Source organism: Xenopus laevis, chromosome 5L, assembly GCF_017654675.1.
Source record: "Xenopus laevis strain J_2021 chromosome 5L, Xenopus_laevis_v10.1, whole genome shotgun sequence".
NCBI lineage: Eukaryota > Metazoa > Chordata > Amphibia > Anura > Pipidae > Xenopus > Xenopus laevis.
In genome coordinates this window covers 28,891,919-28,914,504 of record NC_054379.1, presented here as the reverse complement: position 1 = coordinate 28,914,504, position 22,586 = coordinate 28,891,919, and the positions used below count along the sequence as shown (strand labels likewise).

The 22,586-nt window shown below is 38.5% G+C and overlaps 1 protein-coding gene across 4 annotated transcripts in view; it reads left to right on the top strand.

Annotated features, from left to right (window-relative positions):
* Positions 1-22,586, top strand: part of aplf.L (aprataxin and PNKP like factor L homeolog) — a 136,756-nt gene that overhangs the window by 95,862 nt on the left and 18,308 nt on the right. For all 4 annotated transcript variants that reach the window (XM_041562632.1, XM_018262804.2, XM_041562630.1 and 1 more), the window contains one exon: positions 3,867-3,992. In XM_041562632.1, the coding sequence (XP_041418566.1) occupies positions 3,867-3,992 (126 nt within the window). The remainder of the gene's footprint in view (positions 1-3,866; positions 3,993-22,586) is intronic.

The window sequence follows — 22,586 nt, the reverse complement described above, 5'->3', positions numbered from 1 at the left end:
GATATGAATAAAAAACACTGACACTTGCATGCAAATGGTTGTCTTAAAGCATTTACTAAAATTGTTGCTGAAACCAGTTTGCTTTACGGGTAAAATGACCCATTTGATTTTATGTAAAAAAAAAAAAAAGCTGGAGCATAATAACTATGTGAGCATCCAAATATAAAAATATAGGTGTTTTTTTACATCCGTAGACATGATTCAACAAACTGAAAGAAAACTATGCAGCCACTCAAATGATTTCATTTTGAAGTGAAGGATTCTGGGACTTCCCAGAGAATCTGTCAACTATGGACTGCAGAAGGGCTTGTCCCTCCAGGGGCAAATGATGGCACGCTGCTGCAAAATGTTTTTGACCATGTCCACTCTTGGAGAAACATCTTGATAAACCACCACCCACTGAATATATGATAGCTAAGCATCTGTTGCAGCTTTTCCTAAAGCACTCATCTCATCATTCTCAGGCAAAAGCAACTGATACATGCAGGGTTATCAATTTGGAATATCCATAAAACACTTGGCTGAATGAATGCAGTGGCAATTTCATGTGAAATACCCCCAGAACTCATAGTAGGATGGCACAGTGGCAGATTTATGTATAAATACCCCCAGAACTCATAGCATGATGCACAGTGGCAGTTTCATATAAAAATACCTCCAGAACTCATAGCAGGATGACACAGTGGCAGTTTCATTTATAAATACCCCAGAACTCGTAGCAGGATGGCACAGTGGCAATTTCATTAATAAATCCCCCCAGAACTCATAGCATGATGCACAGTGGCAGTTTCATATATAAATACCTCCAGAACTCGTAGCAGGATGCGGGAAATGGCAACTTCATTTAAAATACCCTAGAACTCATTGTAGGATGAGGGCAGTGACAGATGCATAAAAAATATCCCCAGAGCACAATGTAAGGTTAACACAGACATTTTTCTTTAAGATAACCTCAGTACATATATTAGAAATATCAGTTCTGTTGTAGCCATACCCTAAAAGGGGTATTATTTGTTGAAGGTGCACTGTAGCAGCTGAGGAAGAGCTAAAAGCAGTGATGTTCCTCTTGCTACATTTGCACGTGCTCTTCTCACCAAGAATTCACTGCACCTGTGCTTTTTATTTGGCCTGCACCTCCCCTACGTGACGTTGTGTGCCTGTGCGGTAGCAGTGTCACAGTAGTCAGAGGAAAGGGAAACCTGAATGTAGTACTAGCAGCTGAGTGAGTAAAGAGTGTTGCGATTGTTTTGCATTTGCACCAGAATTGTCGTTACCCTTTCCACTTTCCTGCAAGGAGGACCAGGCCAATAAAACGAGGCAGGCCCTAGGCAAGAGAATTAAACACCCTACCAATATTTGTAATTTTAAAGCGTTGAAATAAAGCCGGATTGATGTTATACAAATTGTTCTCCTGGTTATGCTCTGATCAGCGATCCTCTGTATTGGGGCCTAGCCAAGTGCCTAGGGCACCTAGTGGATATTCCGGGCACTAGTTCTGCTATACCCTGCATTAGGCCATCATGTCCAGGAGTGCTTAAGATCATAGAATGCAGCCTGTGGCACTTATGATATGCACAGATTAAGCTTAAAGGGAAAGTCAACCCCAAAATAAAACTTTGCCTAATAAAAGAAAACATAATTGTTTGCATCTTTCCAATATACATGCACTGAAAAAATGTCAGTGCTTTTGAAGTTATTTGTAAAAACAATTGCTAATAAAAGCAGCATTTGCTTAACTCCTCGTTGTTACGTTTTGATCAATGTTGCAAAAGTCTTCGTTCCCCAGCAATGACAGATCTGTTAATCAGCTGCCTTGTCTTACATTGTTTGAACAGTCTGAGCCACTAGGGCAGAGAATAGAAAGGTACAGACATTACCTTCGATAGCAATAATTATACAAATAACGTAAAAACCATAGAAAATTTGCAGTGAATGTGTATTGTAAATATATATGTTACTTACAATGATGTTTTCTTTCATAAGGCAAACTATTTTTTTTGGGTTGACATTCCCTTGAAATATTTCAGTAAGATGCAGTGGTTTAACCTTCATATTTTACACCATGGCAAAAGTGAGCCCAGAAACAAGGCAGAAGGTGGTCATCCTACATGCTTTTATCCAAGCAAAAAAGTGTCTTCCTTTTGAAATTAAAGGAACAGTTCAGTGTAAAATAAAAACTGGCTAAATAGCCAAAAATGTAATGTATAAAGGCTGGAGTGACTGGATGTCTAACATAACAGAACTCTACTTCCTGCTTTTCAGCTCTATAACTCTGACTTAGTCAGCGACTTGAAGGGGGGCCACATGGGACATAACTGTTCTGAACTCAGATTCAAAAGCAACAGTTATGGTTCATGTACCCCCCCCCCCCCCCTCAAGCCACCGATTGGTTATTGCCTGGTAACCAATCAGTGGAAACACAGAGCTGCAAAGCAGGAAGTAGTGTTCTGGCTATTATGTTAAATATCCTTTCACTTCAGCCTTTATACATTGCATTTTTGACTAACTATAAGAATCATTTTTTATTTTGCACAGCCATCTATTTACCTAGTTTTTATTTTTATACTGAACAAATCTTTTAAAGATGTTCAGCACCTCTATCAGCTCAGAACTAGCAGAAGGCACCGGGACTGTAGTGCACCCATCTACAGTCCAGATAACTTATCAGCAGTGGTCTTCATGGAGTTAAGATAAAAATCCATTTCCTAGATGGAAATGACAACAAATGACACAGTTATGCAGAAAAACACAAGGATTGGAAGATAAAAAAACTGCAGCAAGTACTCTGGACTGATAAGTGCAAATCTAAATGGTTTAAGCAATACACATGCATGCCAAACAGCCTGGGATGTTCAATCTTAAAGGGATACTGTGATGGGAAAAAAAAAAATTTCAAAATGAATCCGTTAATTCTCCACTGAAATCCATTTCTCAAAAGAGCAAACATAGTTTTTTATATTCAATTTTGAAATCTGACATGGGGCTAGACATATTGTCTTTTTCCCAGTTGCCCCAAGTCATGTGACTTGTGCTCTGATAAACTTCAATCACTCTTTACTGCTGTACTGCAAGCTGGAGTGATATCACCCCCTCCTTTTCCCCCCCAGCAGCCAAACAAAAGAACAATGGGAAGGTAACCAGATAGCAGCTCCCTAACACAAGATAACAGCTGCCTGGTAGATCTAAGAACAACACTTAATAGTAAAAACCCATGTCCCACTGAGACTCCTTCAGTTACATTGAGAAGGAAACACAGCAGCCTGCCAGAAAGCATTTCTCTCCTAAAGTGCAGGCACAAGTCACATGACCAGGGGCAGCTGGGAAATTGACAATATGTCTAGCCCCATGTCAGATTTCAAAATTGAATATAAAAAAAATCTGTTTGCTCTTTTGAGAAATGGATTTCAGTGCAGAAGAGTAGCTTTATTAACTGGTGCGTTTTGAAAAAAAAACGTGTTTTCCGATGACAGGATCCCTTTAAACCAACGAAAAAAGAAGCAGGTAGCACCACTTTACCTTCAGCCTAAGCTTTCTTACCATAGACTGTGGATTACATCCATACTTATTTCTCCTTGTGTGGTTCTTGTTTTGAGTTTGCGAAAATGTTATCGATACCAGACTATCAGAAATGTTAGATAAAATGTTAATAATAAAGTGATGTCAATGTCATTTGATGTACTAAATGGACACAATGGGTTGAGGGCCTTTTTATAAAGTGCTTGAATGCGAATGGATGATATAGAAAAGAAAAGTACCAGAGCATTTTGTTCATAAAAATAACTGCTATTTCTAACTCCCAGAATATACAGTACATTTTTAAAAGAAAAAACGCTAAAATAACTGATGTCTTGTTTTCTTCTTTGTAGGAAAAACCCTGCCCATTTTCAAGAGTTTTGTCACCCAGGAGACAGCGATTATAATACCACTGAGAAAGAAAGTGAAGATGACAGTGATAAAAGACCAGAGTGCCCATATGGCACGGATTGTTACAGGTTAGACAATGCACTGGCACACATTTTTCCTTCATACAACACAGAAGCTTTAATCACTTGTTTTTATATTTTACTTTCTTTTTGTCAGCTTGTCATGGCTTAGGTGCAAGGTGTTATTTTCTTAAGAGCAGTATGTGCTAATGCAACACTGAAAGTGAAAGTCATTTTACAATATTTGGTAGCAATTAGGTGTATGCCATATCATTTATTTTTTTTATGCGTATCATTTAATGGCATACATTGAGGGGGTTATTTATCAAAGGTCGAATTTTAGACTTTTAGATACCTTGAATGAATCTGAATGAGCTCATAACTCATGGCTTCTAATTTTAAAAAAAACCTTGAATGGAAAAAAATTTAATCAGGGGTTTTGGGGTTTTTGGGATTAAGTTTTCAACTGAAAAATCGACAGATTTGATCGAGTTTTTGTGCAAAACCCTCCGAAAAAAACTTGACCATTATTAAGGCTATTAACATCTTCATATAGTTCAAGGGACCTCCTACATGACCTCGACAGGTTTTAGATGGTGTATTTTTGCATTTCAGCTATTTCCAGGGTTGGGGGTATAATAAATCTCGAAATATTTGAGTTTTTTTTCCCCAAAAAGGTGAATTCTGACCAAAAAAATAAACTTGAAACTCTAATTTAGGTGGAAAACACAAATTGATCCTTAATAAATTATCCCTTGAATCTAGGAAAGCCTGAAAGTGCTGACTTACAAATGGTGCCTCCAGAGTTGCTGGTCTTTGCACTGATGCTGGATCAAGAAACTGGCGCTTTGTACAGAGAGCAGTATCAGGACAACTCAGCTTGCAGGTGGCGGTGTGGGAGGGGAGTGATCGGAGAGATGTAGGGGGTGTTACACATTGCAAGAAATAGCCTGCAATGTCAAAAAAATGCAATAAAATTTGGTAATAGAAAAGTTTATTTTTCAAGGAAAGGCTTTCTTTTTAAGAAACTGTTTTTCATATGGTTTTTTTTTACGTACTATTTTTGCAGTGTTCAGAAGTATAGTTTCCTTTAAAACATATGTTTGACAGGTTCAATGACCTGAGCAACCAGAAAGAAGCTCAATCCTGAGACTAGATTATTATTATTGTTATTTTATCTGTCCAGGTCCTCTCCAGTTTATCCTCCTAGCTGTCATTCAAACCACAGCCTGATTACTAGGTACAGATAGGTACCACATTACAACTTAAACTGTAGCATTTCAGAATAGAAAGGACTAAGGTTTTTTTTTTTACATATACACTGCTCACTTAAAGGTAATACATAACTACAGTGTAATACATTACATCTACATATGCCAGTAAGGATTGTGCCTACACTTGTATTAGAAACATCTAAGTACTGTAAATCAGCTGTAGATTACCTGCTTGAGAACAATGGAACACATTACATTCTGTCTCTGCAATACAGTTGCTCTTATGTTGAAAAATATTACGGGGTCTGCCTATAAAATAATGACCTAAATCTACTTAGTCTCCTCATTATTTCCTTAAAGATTGTAGATTGTAAAACGCTTTGCTACAGGCTGATTGCCAGACCCAAGAATTGCTCACCGTTTTGCACGACTGCATTTTGTGCCGCCATATAAATGTTCTGTCGCAGATCTTGTTGTAAATGCTTATGATTTAGTACCGGCAGTTCTGCTTTGCTCCCTTAAGAAATATTACTAGATCATCTCTTATTTCTTTAAATGTTGCCTCTGATCGTAGTTTTCCTGCCAATTTGCCGTCATCATCCTTTCTGGTATGCTGAAGTTTTTCAGGGATCTGTCTTCTGCTTTTTCTCACAATACATGTCAGTGAAGGCACTTAGTAAATTTTTGGCTGAATATGCTAAATTTCGCTCTCTTTGCCGCTTCACTCATGTCCTGCAGTGCATTTAAAGCTCTGTTCTAATAACGCTGTTTAAGTCTACCTAAAAGGATATTTGTGCAGCTCATAATTCTTCAATGGTAAACCTAATCCAAGCTAACAGACTTACAGGTTCATAAAGAAATTGCTTTTCTTTAAAAAAAAGAAACAAAAAAAAAAAATCAAGTACATTTTTGAAAACCGCTTTGTCCTGGAAAAATGTGCGTTGCTTATTCATAAAAGTATCAATTTATGTGCACATTATCATAGGCATCTTAGCACTGAATACATGATTCAGATTGGATTTCAGACAAAACTTTAGGAATGCATTCGGTAGAACCCGTGGAGGCAGCATTATCAAAATTAGAATTTTAATTTTTTTTCTGAATGAGAGAAAACTAGCAAACTCGAAAATCTTGGATGTGCACTTATTTAAAAAAAACCTTGAAAATATAAAAAATTGATTGCTTAAAAAAAAGTGAACACAATGAAAATGAGTCCAACTTAGTCTCAAAAGGTCAAATTGAAAAACAGCTTAAATTTTGAAAATACAACACCCATTGTATTCTAAATCAACTGGTTAGCTTTTTGATGCAACATTTTTAATTCGAGTTTTAGTTTTTTTGCACTTCATAAATCAAAAATGTAATTTTTAGCCATTTAAATTAGAAATTGTGGTTTCTACTGCAAAAAAACTTAAATTGCGGGTAAAACTTACATTTAAATTTTGGTAAATTTGCCCCATGGTCACGTGGCTTTAAAGCTCTGGACAACTGAGCCTGACAATCTTTTGTTCACAGATAATTTATCTGAAATATGAGTATGCATTTCCTCACTTGTTATATAAAGGCATAAGGTGCCATGTGGAACATGACCTGGGTCTGCCCACTCATCCTGACCTGGATATCTGATTTCTGATCCTCTACAGTCAAAAAAGGTTTGTTCTTAAAACAATTGCTTGGTATAAAAATAAAAACTAGGTAAATAGATAAGCTGTGCAAAATAAAAAATGTTTCTAATATAGTAAGTTAGGCAAAAATGTAATGTATAAAGGCTGGAGTGACTGGATGTCTAACATAATAGCCAGAACACTACTTCCTGCTTTAAAAACAAATGCTCTGTAAGGCTACACACATTGTTATTGCTACTTTTTATTGCTCATCTTTCTGGTAAGGGCCTCTCCTATTCATATTCCACTCTGTTATTTAAATCAATGCATTATTGCTAGGTTAATTTGGACTCTAGCTACCAGATTGTTTATAATGCAAATTGGAGAGCTGCTGAATAAAAAGCTAAATAACTCAAAAACTTTAAACAATAAAAAATTAAAACCAATTGCAAATTGTCTCAGAATATCACTCTACATTAGTGATGTGCAGGCCGACCCGAGGCCAGCGGGTTGGGCAGGTTCGGGCTGACCCCTGGACGAAATACGTGGGCGGGTCAAGCTCTTCTTCTGCTCTTCCCACCCGCGACCTAGTACTGCCGGCTTCCAGTGCCGGAATTTATACCCTTCCGCCTGCCTCGCCCCTTTTGTGACGTGACTGCAGGGCGGAGAGGGCATGAGTCTATAAATAAAGGAGAGCAGCGGGCCTGGGTCGGGTGTGGGTAGGGAGCGGGCGGGTTAGCATCAGGTGCGGGTCGAGGAATTCTTGACCCGCACATCACTACTCTACAACATACTTAAAGTTAACTCAAAAGTGAACACACCCGTTAAGGCCAAGCCCCTAGTCTGACCAGATATTGTTATAGCCACCCTACTAATCCTCCTCAAACCACAGATCGAAATGTCACTTACAACCTGGGACAAATGGGGAGATATGTAGCAGAAATACACCTGTGCATAAAATGTCATATCAGTGAGACACTTCATTAAAGTAAACTCTTGATGACATACTGTACAATTTTGTTATACATTTTATTCATTAATATTGCCATGCATTTAAAAAATAGTATGTCTGTCTAAAAGCAGTGGGTTAAATGAAAAATACAGTTTCAGCAAGTCATAGCTGTGGTTATATCCTTTCTGGAAATGTTTTGGCAAGATATTTTTCAGCATTTAATGTTTAGTTAGTATATTTATCATGTGAAAGTTATGTCATTTAAGCTGCCCGGTTGTCTGGATGTTGGGGTATAGTTTATGTCCCTTGAAGTCTGGCTGTCTGAATGGAATTTTTAAAGCTGTTTATCATTTTTTATAAGAAAGGGTCACCAGCACATTGGGAGTCATGTTCATGCTCACATTTTATAGCAGCAGTTTAGTTGCATCTAGAAACTGCCCAAAATATAGTAACCCTTGCAGTTGTATAGGGTTGTCAGGCTCAGACAGGGTCGGACTGACCCAGAGCCACCATCAAGATTTTCCGGGCCCGTACTACTAAGTTAGCAGGGCCCTCCTTCCCCCCCCAATTGGTCCCAGTTATTCAGCCATTGATAGCCAGGCCCCTAGGGAGAGCACCCTGCCAACAAGTAGAATGGGACCACAGTGAAACAAAAATGGCTGGTGCATGCACAACCTGATCTGCCGTGACCATGTGCCATTTTGCTAAAACCTCACCCAAAACATGCTCACTTCCCTCTGTACTATATAAATACCAGGAAATAAATAAACTGTATGACACCTGTATAATCTACATACAACATCTGATGTTAGGGTGGACCCTCAGAGGGCACCCAGTCAGACACTTGTGATCAAATGTTAAATATATAAGAGGTCAGACTAAGACAGAGGGACACAAAATTGGCCTCATATTTCTCTTCTGAACTTTGAAAATTGAATTACAAATAGTACCTTTATCAGGTCCAGGCTAGCTAACATTATAGAGATGCATCCGCTACCGTAGCATCTCATTATCTATGTAATATCCTCCATGCTAATATATTGCATTTTTGCATATATTGCATTGATTTATTCTCCAAGGTTATTAGCCATTACAATTGTAGGTAGAGAAATAACCTGACGTACAGTGATGAGCGAATTTTCTCGCCGGCCATGGAATTGCGGCAAAATACACATTGCCATATGCAAATGTTTTCACAAAACTGCGGCAAAAATTTGCAGTGGGAAACTTTGCCGCAACAGAAAAGACAAAAAATGTTGCATAAGAAAAAACGTCCATTGATGTATTTGGACAAAAAACCTGCAGAGACAAAAAAGTTGCCATAACAAAAAAACGTCCATTGACTTTAATGCATTTGGACAAAAAAGTTGCCAAGACAAAAAAGTTGCGCAAGAAAAGACACCCATTGACTTTTAGGTATTTGGAGCAAGAGAAAAATTGTTGTGTGCGTAAACAATTTTTTGTCACCTGTTGACTTCAATTCGTTCACAAATTTTTTTGCCATTTCACAAACTTTTTTGCAGTTTCCCAAATTTTCCGGTGAAACAGGACAAATTCGCTCATCACTACTGACGTAATAATATTTGCAAACATTACAGTAAAAAAACACACATGCCGAGAAAAGTGGATCATCCACTACGTGTGCCATTTTCTCTGCCTGCTAATGGAAACAGCCTGGTGAGACATTAGCCTAAAGTGCTGAATAATGCCACCCATCAACTTATTTATTCTTGTGTAAAGCATGAGTTCTCACTCTTAATGCATATATATATATATATATATATATATATATATATATATATATATATATGGGCAACAAATAGAGCATGCTTATTTTAAATGCACTTTTCATGTTAAAATGTAAGACATCATTGATTTGTTATAGTCCCTAATGGACTCTTGTAGAGTTCACATGCATTATACAGTTCTTGTTCATTGTTGGACAGGAAAATGCACACAAAACAGAAATCATTCCCAAAGCTGATAAGATATCCACATAGTATTTGTGAAGGAAAATGGTCAGTCTTTAATTTGCAAAACCTGTTGAACATCCAACTGAGCACACAAGCAATTTCTGCCCAGCATGGAGTCCTTTGTCTGCAGCCTCGCTCTATTGAGGCTGCAGTCCTTTTTGCTTCATTACTTGCAATCACATGGTCACTCAGTGCTTTACATGTTGACCTGCTGTGCCGTTATATGTTGGCCTGCTGTGCGGCACGGTGAGGCCACCAAGGTAGGAATTAGATTCACAGTGGCAGCCTATCTCATTCTTTGGGGGGTCTTACAGTCTATTATAAAACAAGACTATAGTGACGTTTGATATGTTCATTTGTATGTACAATCTTGCACATCAAAGTCAATTTATGGGTCCTTAATGGAAGATGAAAGGAAGAACTCCTTCTTGTTGGTGACTGTAATTTCAATTTAATGTCCAGTACATAACGGGAAAACGCTCACCTATTGACAGAGAGATGCAAAATGGCCACACACCACAAGACATGTTTGTAGTTGTTAATGGACTTGGCACGTCTATAAAATTTTCAAGAGGTCTAGAAAGAAAACTGCCACATCAATGACCTTGATTTTCTTAAGCCTTTGTGAATTTCTTAATGGAGAGTAAGTTGTGCCTGCTGTCGTAACAAAGCCCTTCAATGTATATAAACACAGATGCTTTCCTTTGTCTCTCTATGCCTGTATTTGTGTGTGTATGTGAATAGATAGATATAGATAGCAGTTACACTACTGCTCGCAGGAGTGTTAAAGCAATGATTTATTGTAGAGAAATGGACAAAGCAGTAGGGCTTTACCTATGTTTGTTACCTGTAGTTGGCATTGCACCAAGGTAGGAAGATAGATAAATGATAGATAGATAGATAGATAGATAGATAGATAGATAGATAGATAGATAATAGATAGATAGAGAAATAGATAGATAGATAGATTGATAGATAGATTGATAGATGATAGATAGATGATAGATAGATAGATAGATAGATAGATAGATAGACAGATAATAGATAGATAGAGAGATAGATAGATAGATAGATAGATAGATAGATAGATAGATAGAGGATAGATAGATAGATAGGCTATTTGGTAGTCTCTATGTGGACTGGCACAGTGCTGGGCCAAGCCGACTGGGCGCCCTAGGCGACCCGGCTGGCCACCATGCTCCCCTTCGTGCTCCCCTCCATGCTTGCTCGCGCGGACGTGCACAGTCCTGAACACATTGTGCGCACACATGCGCAGAACGCCGGAGGGGAGGGTGTTAGAAGATTGACGGAGGGGATGGAGGCAGGGGAAAGCGACTGAGGGGAGGGGAGAGGCGGGGAAAGTGCTTGAGGGGAGGGAGGCAGGGAGGAATGCCGGAGGGGTGGGAGGCAGGGAGAGCAGCGAACATAACTAGGGGCAGGCAAAAGTCAGGTACCTGACCAGCGCCCCCCTTTCGTTGCGCCCTAGGCAGGTGCCTCTTCTGCCTACCCCTAGTTCCGGCCCTGGACTGGCAGCCTACAGAAGGCTCTTTTTGGCAGTACACCTTGTTTTTATGTAACTGAAACTTGCTTCCAACCCAAGAATTCAAAGATAAGCACCTGCTTTGAGGCCATTGGGAGCAACATCCAAGGGGTTATTGAGAAACATCTTGCTCGCAAGCCACTGGTTGAGGAACACTGGTCCAAAATTATGATTTGAACAACTTGGTGGGCAGGCTATGGGTATAAAATTCAACAAGGCCTTCCCTGCCTCTCTGGTGACGATCACTGTCCCTCTCTAAGGTAATCAGAGGTGGCAGGAGCAACTTGCAGAAATCTGTGCATCCCTAATAATATTGTTTCCCAAAAGTAAAAAACACTTGGAGTAAATGGTGATCAGGTTCTGACTGATTTCTCGGAACTGAAACAAGACGGTAGCAATAAGCTTTGTTGGATCATGGCAAAGAGGACAGTCTTCAGGTTTTTGAGCAGAAAGCTTTGAGACCAGAGGGTTGATTTAGTAAAATAGGGACTACATTTCAGTCCACTTGGTGGTGGGAACATGCCAGCACTGTTCCCTCTACTACAAACTCTAAAAAAAAAATAGCAGATCTTTTGGTTTGGTTTGGTTTTGGTTTGGTTAATATGGGTAACTTGACGGGTGTAATTTAGAAAATCAGCTTCAACGTGTCTAATAGTCAGAGCCACAGAAACAGGTCTAAATGATGCCAGTATGTCATATCAGCCTCAGAGTAATGGTGCTACACAATATGAAATTCACTTTATTAACAAAACCAGAAGCAGGCAGGTGATGCTTAGCTTTTAGGGGTGCACTGTATCACCCTGGTAGTAAATGAGGTTCTCTTTGCTAGTTTTGCACCCATACAAGCTACCATATTACCAGTCTCATTTCAGGTGTTATATATGAACCCACTGATTAAAACTGATGGTTCTGTTCAGCCCCTTGCTCGGCACGGCAAACAATATTGCAGCCTATGTTTAGGGCTCTTACAGACGAGCGTTTTTACCTGCGCTCCCCTGCGTTCCGTTTTTCTGCATTCAGCCGCAGGGGAGCGCAAGGATAGACGCATTGCATTTTTTCCAATGGGGCTGTACTCACACAGGCGCATGAAGGCGCTGAAGGCAGGTTGAGACGCAACATGCTGCATTTTTCCTGCGTTAGGCGCCTACACGCGCCTGTGTGAGTACAGCCACATTGGAAAAAATGTAATGCGTCTATCCCTGCGCTCCCCTGCGGCTGAACGCAGAAAAACGGAACGCAGGGGAGCGCAGGTAAAAACGCTCTTCTGTAAGAGCCCTAAAATATAAATACACACTAATTAACGGTCTGCACATTGTAGCATATACATGCATACTTGCAGGAAGAAGAATTGGATATAAATCCTAGTTACAACCCAGGTTATTATATTCCTAATGAATCTCACAGTTAATGGACTTGGTGAATGTGATTTTTACAATATCTCCATGTACTGTGGTTAACTTCATAAAATCTCCCTATTTACTTACTGCTTTTAATATATTGCTTCTGTTATTAAGTTGCCTCTGTAAGATTAATAGTCTGTATTACTGTAATAATGACATCAATGAATTCGCTGAAACTAAGTTTTATATTATAGACATCCGCAAAGTACATTTCCCTGGGGGGTTCTCTCTTATAAATGTGCACTAGTAAGATGTTTGCCGTCATATTTCCATTATGACACTTCTCCCTCACTCCTTGAAACTGTTAATGGGCCATTTAAACAGAATATAAAAGCGATTCTTTCCTGCGGGGTAATTTCATACCACGAGACTCTTGCGACCAGCTCCTCTGCATAATACACATGATCTAATCTAGGAATATTTCTTAGGGGCAGGCAATTTGAAAGCAGGGAACCCTTTGCATTGAAGTCTGCCCAGGAGCTAAGCCCTGCTATTTCAGGATCTGGCTGTTTCACAGTCTGTTCTATAGACCAAAGCAAATCTTGTGAAGATATTTCTTTCTCTACATGCATTGTGGCTGACAATGTATTTATTGCATTCGCTGCTTAAAAAAAAAAAGGAAGACACTTTTGAAAGCGATTTACGATTTTTTAATTTCTGCCATTGCTACACAGCAGCTTGTTTATATGAACTATAGTAGTGTTTCTGAAGCAAACACATATGATAGGAGAGAGAAAGCAACTCTTTGTCAAATACATCCACCCTGCCCCATGTGCATACATGTACACAAGTGATTTGCGTTTCGGAAAAAGAAATAGACACGCACCCAGCACTTAACTGAGCCTTTCCAACCAGAACTCAACCCAACTGCACTATTTATAGAACTGCATTGGACCCGGTCATCTCTGGGCAACAAAAGGTGACGGGTCAGGCTACCAGAGGCAGAAGTAAGTTTGCGAGCAGGAAGAGCGTGACTTTGCACGGTTGCTCTGAATTGCTCTGATTTTGGATTACAAGGTGGACAGATTTTGAGGTGTATAATTTATAACAGCATACCTCAATACGAAATCGGGATGGATATTTGTTGACATTGAGAACATCGTAACTACATGGACGCATTTATCATTTCAACAAACATTGGGGCTCATTTATAAAAACTGGGCAAATTTGCACCTGGGCAGTAACCCTTAGCAACCAACTTGCTTTTTTCAGCCAGCTGCAGGTTGAACAGTGAAAGCAAACATTTGATTGGTTGCCATAGGTTACAGACCAGGTTCAAATTTGCCCAGTGTTTATAAATGAGTTATATCGGGGCCCCTCAAACTTAATCTGCAGTGCCATTATTTTTATGGGTTTGGGTGCTGGTATATTATGATGTAGATTAATAAACTGTATTTTATTTTTACATTGTAAGTGAATGATATTACAGTTGCCTGGGGGTTAAGTCCTCTAAGGCATTTTGGTATTCATGCTGCACCAGCGCCGATTCAGACCTAAGCGCCGCCTGAGGCGGCTCCTGCAATGCCGCCCCCCCTCGCCGACTTACTTGTCGGGAGGGGAGGCAGGAACACTAATGCGGATAGCGCAATTGCGCTCTCTCGCATTAGTAAAGCTGAATTTCCGGTTTAAAAACCGGAAATTCGGCTCTTAAAGGTGCAGGAGCGGCTTTTTGCCGCCCCTGGAAACCGCTTCGGCGTTGCCGCCTGAGGCGAGCGTCTCAGCTCGCCTCATTGGCGGCGCGCCCCTGTGCTGCACACAATTTGTACACCCTGGTTCACTGTACACATTATGTAATTATCAACAGGGATTTTCAATGTGGAAAGGATTGAAATAAAATAGACCTGCACCCAGCCGTTACCCTAGCCTTCCCAACCAGAACTCAACCCGACCCGGCCTCATTATTTATAGACTCGCATCCTACCCGCTCATCTCTGATGTCACAAAAGGTGGTGGGAAGGCTGTCAGAGGCAGAAGTCAGTTCGCAAGCAGGAAGAGCGGAAGGAAGCGATCAACCCGAACCTGCCCTAAACCCAGAAATCATGTGCGGAAGTTGGCCCAAACACGTCCGACCCACAGGTGCTTCGGGTCTCGGGCCGGCCCACACATTAATTTCTGGAGATCCTATTTAATAGAGATTGCAATATCTAGAGATGCTATTTGATTAAAGGATCAAAATAGTGCACTTCCATGTTCTCATGCATTGTAAAAATTACAATGCTTTTTGGAACTTTTAAAGAGGTTGCATCTGTGTATATATTAAAATATACGTATGTACAGAAGGTATATTAAGATATAATACACAAAAGGCATGAATATCGTGTAAATTATATCCTTATAAACGTTGAGTTATGATGTAATTTCTGTCACATGACTCACTGAAACTTGTGTATTATAATAAATAAAGTACCCCCAGTTGCAAAATATGAGGATATTAGAAGTCACCTCGGAGTTCCATGACCTGTATAAAAAGATTTGGCCGTCGGCCTCGTGCTTTTATATGGTCATGAAACTCCTCGGTACTTTATTCACTATATACACTACAGTGGGGTCAAAGCAATAGAAACTTAAACATGATGTTTTTACCTTGTACTGAATGATGTATGGAAGAGTATTAGGTCTGTGACTTTGAAAAATCGCTCAAGCGGTAATTGTCACATAAAGCTGTTTCCCACTGATGATTTCCTGTATCTCATCCGAAAAAGAAGAGCCGTGGAGTCATTTTTCATTATATTCTACGGGGAAGTTAAAATGATTAACGTCATTGTGCTTTGCCAAGTACACTGCAATAGCCTTTGTTCTGTGCTAATTTATAAGGGTGTACGTCTATACCACCATAACTAACTTAAAAAAACACGGTTTTAATTATTTACATATTTGGTTTATATACAGAGAATCATTGTGCTTGATGTTTTTTGTTGGTTTGACAGGTTTAGAGAATTTCACGTGCAACCTTATAATTTGCCTTGCTGCCAATAAGCACCTACATGGCAACATGGTTGCATACAGTACATGGTTCTTTGTCTAAGCCTTTATTAGGGTTGCCACCTTTTTAGATTAAAATTACCGGCCAGCCACAAAAGTGGTGGTCTGTGATGTAGAGGCGGGGGTTATGATATCACCGTCTTCACAGAAGGATCAAGGGAAGGAGAAAAGGGAAGAGGAAAGACAAGTTTAGGGCGGATGGGAGGGTTAGTTAAAGGAGAACTAAACCCTAAAAATTAACATGGCTAAAAATGCCATATTTTATATACTGGACTTATTGCACCAGCCTAAAGTTTCAGCTTTTCAATAACATCAATGATCCAGGACTTTAAGCTTATCACAGGGGGTCACCATATTGGAAGGTGTCGGTGACACTCACATGCTCAGTGGGCTCTGAGCAGCTGTTAAGAAGCTAAGCATAGGGGTCCTTGCAAATTATCCAGCAGAAAATGAGGTTTGTCTGTAATATAAGCTGATGCTACAGGGCTGATTATTAAATTCTGATGCTAATTGCACTGGTTTCTGTGCTGCCATGTAGAAATTATTTGTATTAATTACTAATCAGCCTTATATTGTGACATTTCTATTCTATGTGTACTGTATAATGTGAGTCAGTCCCTAAACTCAGTAAGTGACAGCAGCACAGAGCATATGCAGTGAATTAGCAGAAAAGAAAATGGGGAGCTACTGGGGCATCTTTGGAGACACAGATCTTTACTGCTAAAAGGCTATGGTTGCCTTGGGCTGGTACAGACAGCCAAAACATTTCTAGCCTACTTCTTTAGTTAAGCTTTAGTTCTGCTCTAAGGCTGCAGATCAAGGGCAGGTCAGGGGCTGAACTTCAGGGTGGTACAGATTTATCGGCGGCTACATTACCGGTAAATTTGTAATACCAGCACCGGCCTGGTGGCAACTGTACACTTTATACAGGGCTGCCTTTACTGCACTTGCATGACGTCAGCTTTTATGTATGCATGTATATCTTTATTTATAAAACTCTACTTTGATACACAGAGCTGTACAATTGAACAACATAGAAAAATACACACATGGACAACATTAAAAAAGACATAATAGTACATAAATGAGTTTACATATACAGCAGCAGTGGCACGTGGTAAAAGACGGAAAAAAAATCACTTGATTGATACTTAAATTAAAATTCTGCTGTCCCTTTATTGAAATAGTGAAAGGTTCTCTATCTACATGTTGGCTAAATAACACTTTCTTCTAAATAATGCTACTGCATTAAAGAAACAACCATGTTAGCAATGTGTGAGGTTGACCCAAAACCTGGAGGACCCTCAGGTCAGGCAGGTTCAGGTTGATATTTGAGGGATCATTGTGGGTCGTGGTTGGGTTTAGGTCAGACTGGTGACATACCTTTCCCCTTTGCTTCAGAAGATTCCCTGTCTTGGAACTAGAGGTGCTCACAAAAGTAGCATATAGAGCGAGAAGATGCAGGTATGAGTGGGTGCAGGTCCTACAATGGCAACATTTTGCGGCTTACGGTTTTGTGAGTTAGGGTCTGTTGTGGGTTGAGTACAAGTAATTAGGCTCTATTGCTTAGAACTTTCATATCTTTACTGATATCTGAGCACGAACACACAGTAACAGCTAGGAATATGTGAAAATTATTGATTATATTACCCTAACAAAAAATGTAAGATTAGCAAAGAGTTGTGTTGTTTATATGAGGCATAACATATGAAGGCAGTGGCAGTATACCCAAGGCTAAATTGCCAAGATGAGCCAGTTGGAAAGAAGACTGGAGCCCTATGCTGTGGTCTTACTCACCAAATATGTGGAAACCTCTGTATTCCTGGCCATTTTCTCTGCTTCTTCTGTCAGAAATTATATTGCATCTCTTTAAGACATTTGCCCAATGCTATCGAATAAAATGAAACTGATTAAAGCAATATACAACAGAACCCACCCTTTACTGCTTATGTGCACTTTGTTTTGCACTAAAAACATTTTTCTGTTAAACACCATAAGCAAAAAGCTTTTACATTTTTATATACATAAATGACACATAAATGTATATGAGCACATTTTGAACCTGTCTAATGATTCTTGCATGTGTCACATTTAGCTTGAAACATCTTTTTCTGCTTTAAATCTGCTTGTAAATATAGAACCTGCTGCCACATTTGTATTCATGAGGGGCTGAATATCCTAGCTAATAACACGCGTGCAGGAATATATGAGTTTACATTTGTCTTATAGAAAGATCTTTCGTGTACTTTGCACAAAAGAAAATATTTGAGAGCAGAATTACATCTGCAAACACAAAGCCACTAAAATTGAGGCTCTGATGGGTCATTACACATTTCAATTAATTTTACATTTTGTCATTTTAATTCATTGGACTGGCAGGCAGCCACTATGCACACAAGAGGGTCATCTATCCGCAACCTGTAAAATGTGATTGCAAATGTTTCTAAAATAAAAACTCATGTCCTAAACTTTATCTCATCCCTAAGACTTCTCATGTCCTTCACTTGCAGAAGTACTTAAATCTTGACCGATTTTTTCATTTTACTCATTTTATTTTACTCAATAATAAATCTTACATGGAAACATTGGTTGATTATATAATCATTTTATGTTTGAAAAAATGTTTTTGTATTTTGTAGCGCATAGAGTCCTGCACCGGGTGGGGTACCCGCAGAATACCCGCAAAGTGGTCAGGTATTGGGTGGAAAGACCACAATTCCCTAAACGTGGGTGGTTCGTGCTTATCCCACTCAGGACCTGCCAGTTGCAGGCTTACATCACCTGACATTAGGGGGCAAATTTATTAAGGGTCAAATTGAAAATTCTAATCTTCGATTTTTTTTTTTTTTTTTATGGCTCAAGTTTTTTAAAAAAATTAGATTTTCGTGATTTATCATACTCTGATAATGACTCTGAATAGTCATTCGAAATAGACTATTTGCCACCTAAAACCTGCCAATGGGAGAAGTCCAGGGATCAATTTGGAGATGTTTGCAACCTTCCTCACATTCAATTTATTTACAAAAAAAAACTCGAATCAGGTGGTATCTAATTCGATTCGAGTTTTCAGGTTGTGTAAATTGTTTCGAGTTTTAAAAATTCGATTTTATTAATCAATTTCAGCAAGTTGAATTTCGAATTCATTCGAATTTTAGGGAGTTTAAAAAAAACTCACATGAATTTGAAATTCGACCCTTGATGAATGTGTCTCTAGAAGTAAAGTTTTCCCCTGACCTGATTGATTTGCCATCCAGGGTAACATCACTTCTGGTTTGCCAGGGCCCAGGGTTGGGTTAAGGTTTTGGCCAGGTTCGGGTAACAGAGACAGGGCCCTTGATAGTTTGCCAGCGGGTTTTGGTTGAGTTGTGCTTAGTTTTTAAAATAGTGCAGAATAGGTTGATATCAGGGCTTTGAGTAGGCCACTGCAGGAGGGTAATCCTTTTTTGTTCTTGAGCTGCAACAGTGTTACTTTGGCCTTGCATTTGGGAAGGGGAATTTTCTCCCTGAATATTTAACTACCCATTCATCCTTCTGATTAAGATATGCAATGCAGTCCATGCTGAGTGCAAGCAGCCCACCAACAGGAAGCCACCATTCTTCACTATAGGTATATGGCAACCATAACTGGAGTTAAGCATACCACTGCCTGTATGTGAGACTGTCACAAACCATGCCATTACTCATAAACAATCATGTGAAAGAACTGCAGGAGTTTGCTGAAAGAAAACACAAGTCACTGTTGGAAAAGGTTTAGTTGTCAGATATGCCTTACATGGCAGTAACAAGTTAATTCCTTTAGTATCAGCTTCTATGACACATAAACATAGTTTTCTGCTTACCTGCCCAGAGCATACTGAGAATTTTTAGTATTGCTGAAACTCAAAAGATGGCCTAACCAGACCAACGATGGGGCGCTCCATCGGACAGCTTTAAAAGCTTGGTTCACTAATATTCTGGGAATGCTGAACCTCTCTGCTAGTACAGTAAGTTCACAACATTCAATACATCATTTAAGGCCTAATTTATTTTTAGGGAAGTTCAAAGGTACAAGGTGCACCCTGTGCCTCCCATAAAAAACAGGTTCCCAGTGTGTGTGCATGAACGTGTGCACAAGATTGCGACTTTGTACTGTTCTTTTGGATTTTGCAAATTTCCCCAGGATATTTCTCTGCAGATTGTTACTGGAACTGAATTATATTTATATTAATTACACTGAGAAAAACTAATTTGGCTCAATAAATTGCTTTTCAGCATTATTTTATATAACGTTGTTGTATATCAACTGTTTTATTGAATCAGAGCATAACCTATAAATCCATCTTCCTTGTGTTGGATTGTATTGTAATTAATACATTTGGTGCTTGGTGTCTCTATTACTTCTTATTCATGGTTTATAAGCAGCTTACGTTTAATGTTCAACTTTCCAGACTAAAAGTACAATTCACTTCATAAGTACAGCCTTTAATGTTTTTTTCTTTTCTCATTACATTTGGGTTTTGCACAGTATTGAAGCCAGTTTTCTTTTAACTATCTTTTTAACTGAAGATTAGTCACAGAACAGTCACTGATACTTAGGGGTTTATTTATCAAAGGTCGAGTTTTAGAGTTATGTGAGCTTTTTTTATACCTTGAATGAACTCACAATGCTAATAGTTTTTAATTTAAGAAAAAACTCGAATGTTAAAAAACTCGAATCAGAATTGATCAAGTTGTCGCCAAAAAAAACCTTGACTCTTTCGAATTAATTGAGTTTTCAAGCAAAACTCACTGAAAAAAACTCAAACATCATGAAGGCTACACTCATCTTCAAAATGAAAGGATCTCTGCCATTGACTTCTACATGACCTATTTCCAGGTTTGGGGGTTTTTTTAACTCGAAAATTTGAGTTTTGACTAAAAAAATACCCTTGAAAACTCGAATTATTCAGGTAAAATACAACTCAACCTTTGATAAATAACTCCATTAATGTGAAAGTCACATGTAGATGCATTCTTTATGCAGAACATTCAGATTATTTGCTTCTATACTTATGGACTATAGAACACTGGGAGGATTTTAGTATTTTGCCCACAGCGGAACCCTGGAGCTGATACCATCTTGAATTTGGTAGTAACTCCAATCAGTTGCAGCCATAATTTTGACTGTGAACACTGGATATGCTGACGCTTAAAACATTTTCAGTGCAGTTATGAGTGAACACGTTTTGATGCATCAGGTGCAATTGTTTGGAGTTATGGGGAAAATATTTTATTCTGGGTTAAAAACATGACATTTATGCCTGAAATTGCACTTTACACACTGAATTTGTCCTTATAAATGAGACGTATGTTTCCCAGAAAGATTTTACAAGATTATACAGGTAATATTAAAGCTCCTATGCTGCAATATACAAAGGAGAGATGTTCTGTACGACTGTGTGGCTCAAAACTTAACATAAAATACTTACTGTATAACCCTAAAATATAAATAAAGTGCAAATATCTTCTAAAAAATAATTCAATATGGTTTCATTTTTTATTAAACAAAAAGACTATTCTTTTAAAAGAATTATTTATAGATTACGGTTTTATTTTAATACAGTACGAAGTTATTTTCGCTTATTTCACAATCCTTAAGATTTATCTGTAAACACTGTTCATCTTTCAATTTGTAGTCCCAGTATTTGTAAAAAGGTCCTCACCAGTGATGGTTGGCTATTGCACTGGAAATCTTCCAGCGGTATATATTAACATAATATCCATTAACATAATATCAAGTTAAAAGCATGTTGAGAGCTATAGCCCAACAACAGCTGAGAATCTAAGTATTCAAGAGCCAGGGATCAACGTGATTAGGAAGAAGTGATACATAATGCAAAAGTGTAGAGCAATAAATACATTTTCTCATAAGTCAATATTAAAGTCATATTTCCATGGAATAGAATGCTAACAATGCTTTTATGGATGTAGATCATAATGGGACAACATCACCAAAAGTAGACCTTGTATTAGTAAAGTAATAAGGATTAATTATATTTTAGTAATCTCAAGCGCAAGGTACTGTTTTATTATTACAGAGAAAAAAAGTAATCATTTTAAAAAAAATTGAATTATTTGATCAAAATATTTTCTATTGGACGTAATTCGCATCTTTCTGGATCACAGGCTACTGGATAACATATTCCATAACTGTATAAATATGTATTTTAAATCCTGTAAGCTTTAACCTTTTTTTTTTTTGATTACTCATTACATACAAATCCTTCAGCATCTTGGACTCTGATGAAAAAGTAGATTTTATGACAACAGTTGAACATCATTAGTTGCTTAGCAGAATGCATTTAGGAATTCTAATTCCTGGTTGTTAGTCATCATTTAGACAGTCTTTGAGTGTTTGCTGAAGCACTCTTCAAAGGCTCGGAGTTCCTGTCTTATACATCCTTATTACTGTTTACTTTATCACAAACATGCTTATTTAATCATCAGCTCGATTGATTCGAAAACATTAATTTGCCTTCCTACTTAACAAGGGTATGTTATCTACCGTGGCATACGTTTTTTTTGTGCAGAAATATTAAGTTACTTGTATGCATTTGCTTTGTCAGACAGATATAGAGTGCAGTGAAAGATACATTTGTTGATTTGTTTGGACCCTCCCCTAAAATAATTCAGATAGATTTGCCGGAACCTTAACGGCTAAAATCGCTGTATCTTTGAAGAAAAGTCTTCAATCGTTTACTCTAATTAATATGACACTTTGTTGGGGGTGTTAATGCCGTCTTTTTCAGATAATAATAAGTAATTTAAACGATCTTTTACAACTAATCTGGATACGTAGTTTGTCTGGGCATGGGAAATACTGTATGAAGCAACTTCAGTGCAGAACTTCATAATGTGCTGTAAAAAGTTTTATCTCCTCTGTAATAATCAAGCAGCAGACTTTTAGTCTTCTCACAATGTAGACTCAACAAACGCTCTCAGTTTATTCCTTTTGATGCCTTTCCATTTGGAGGAATCTC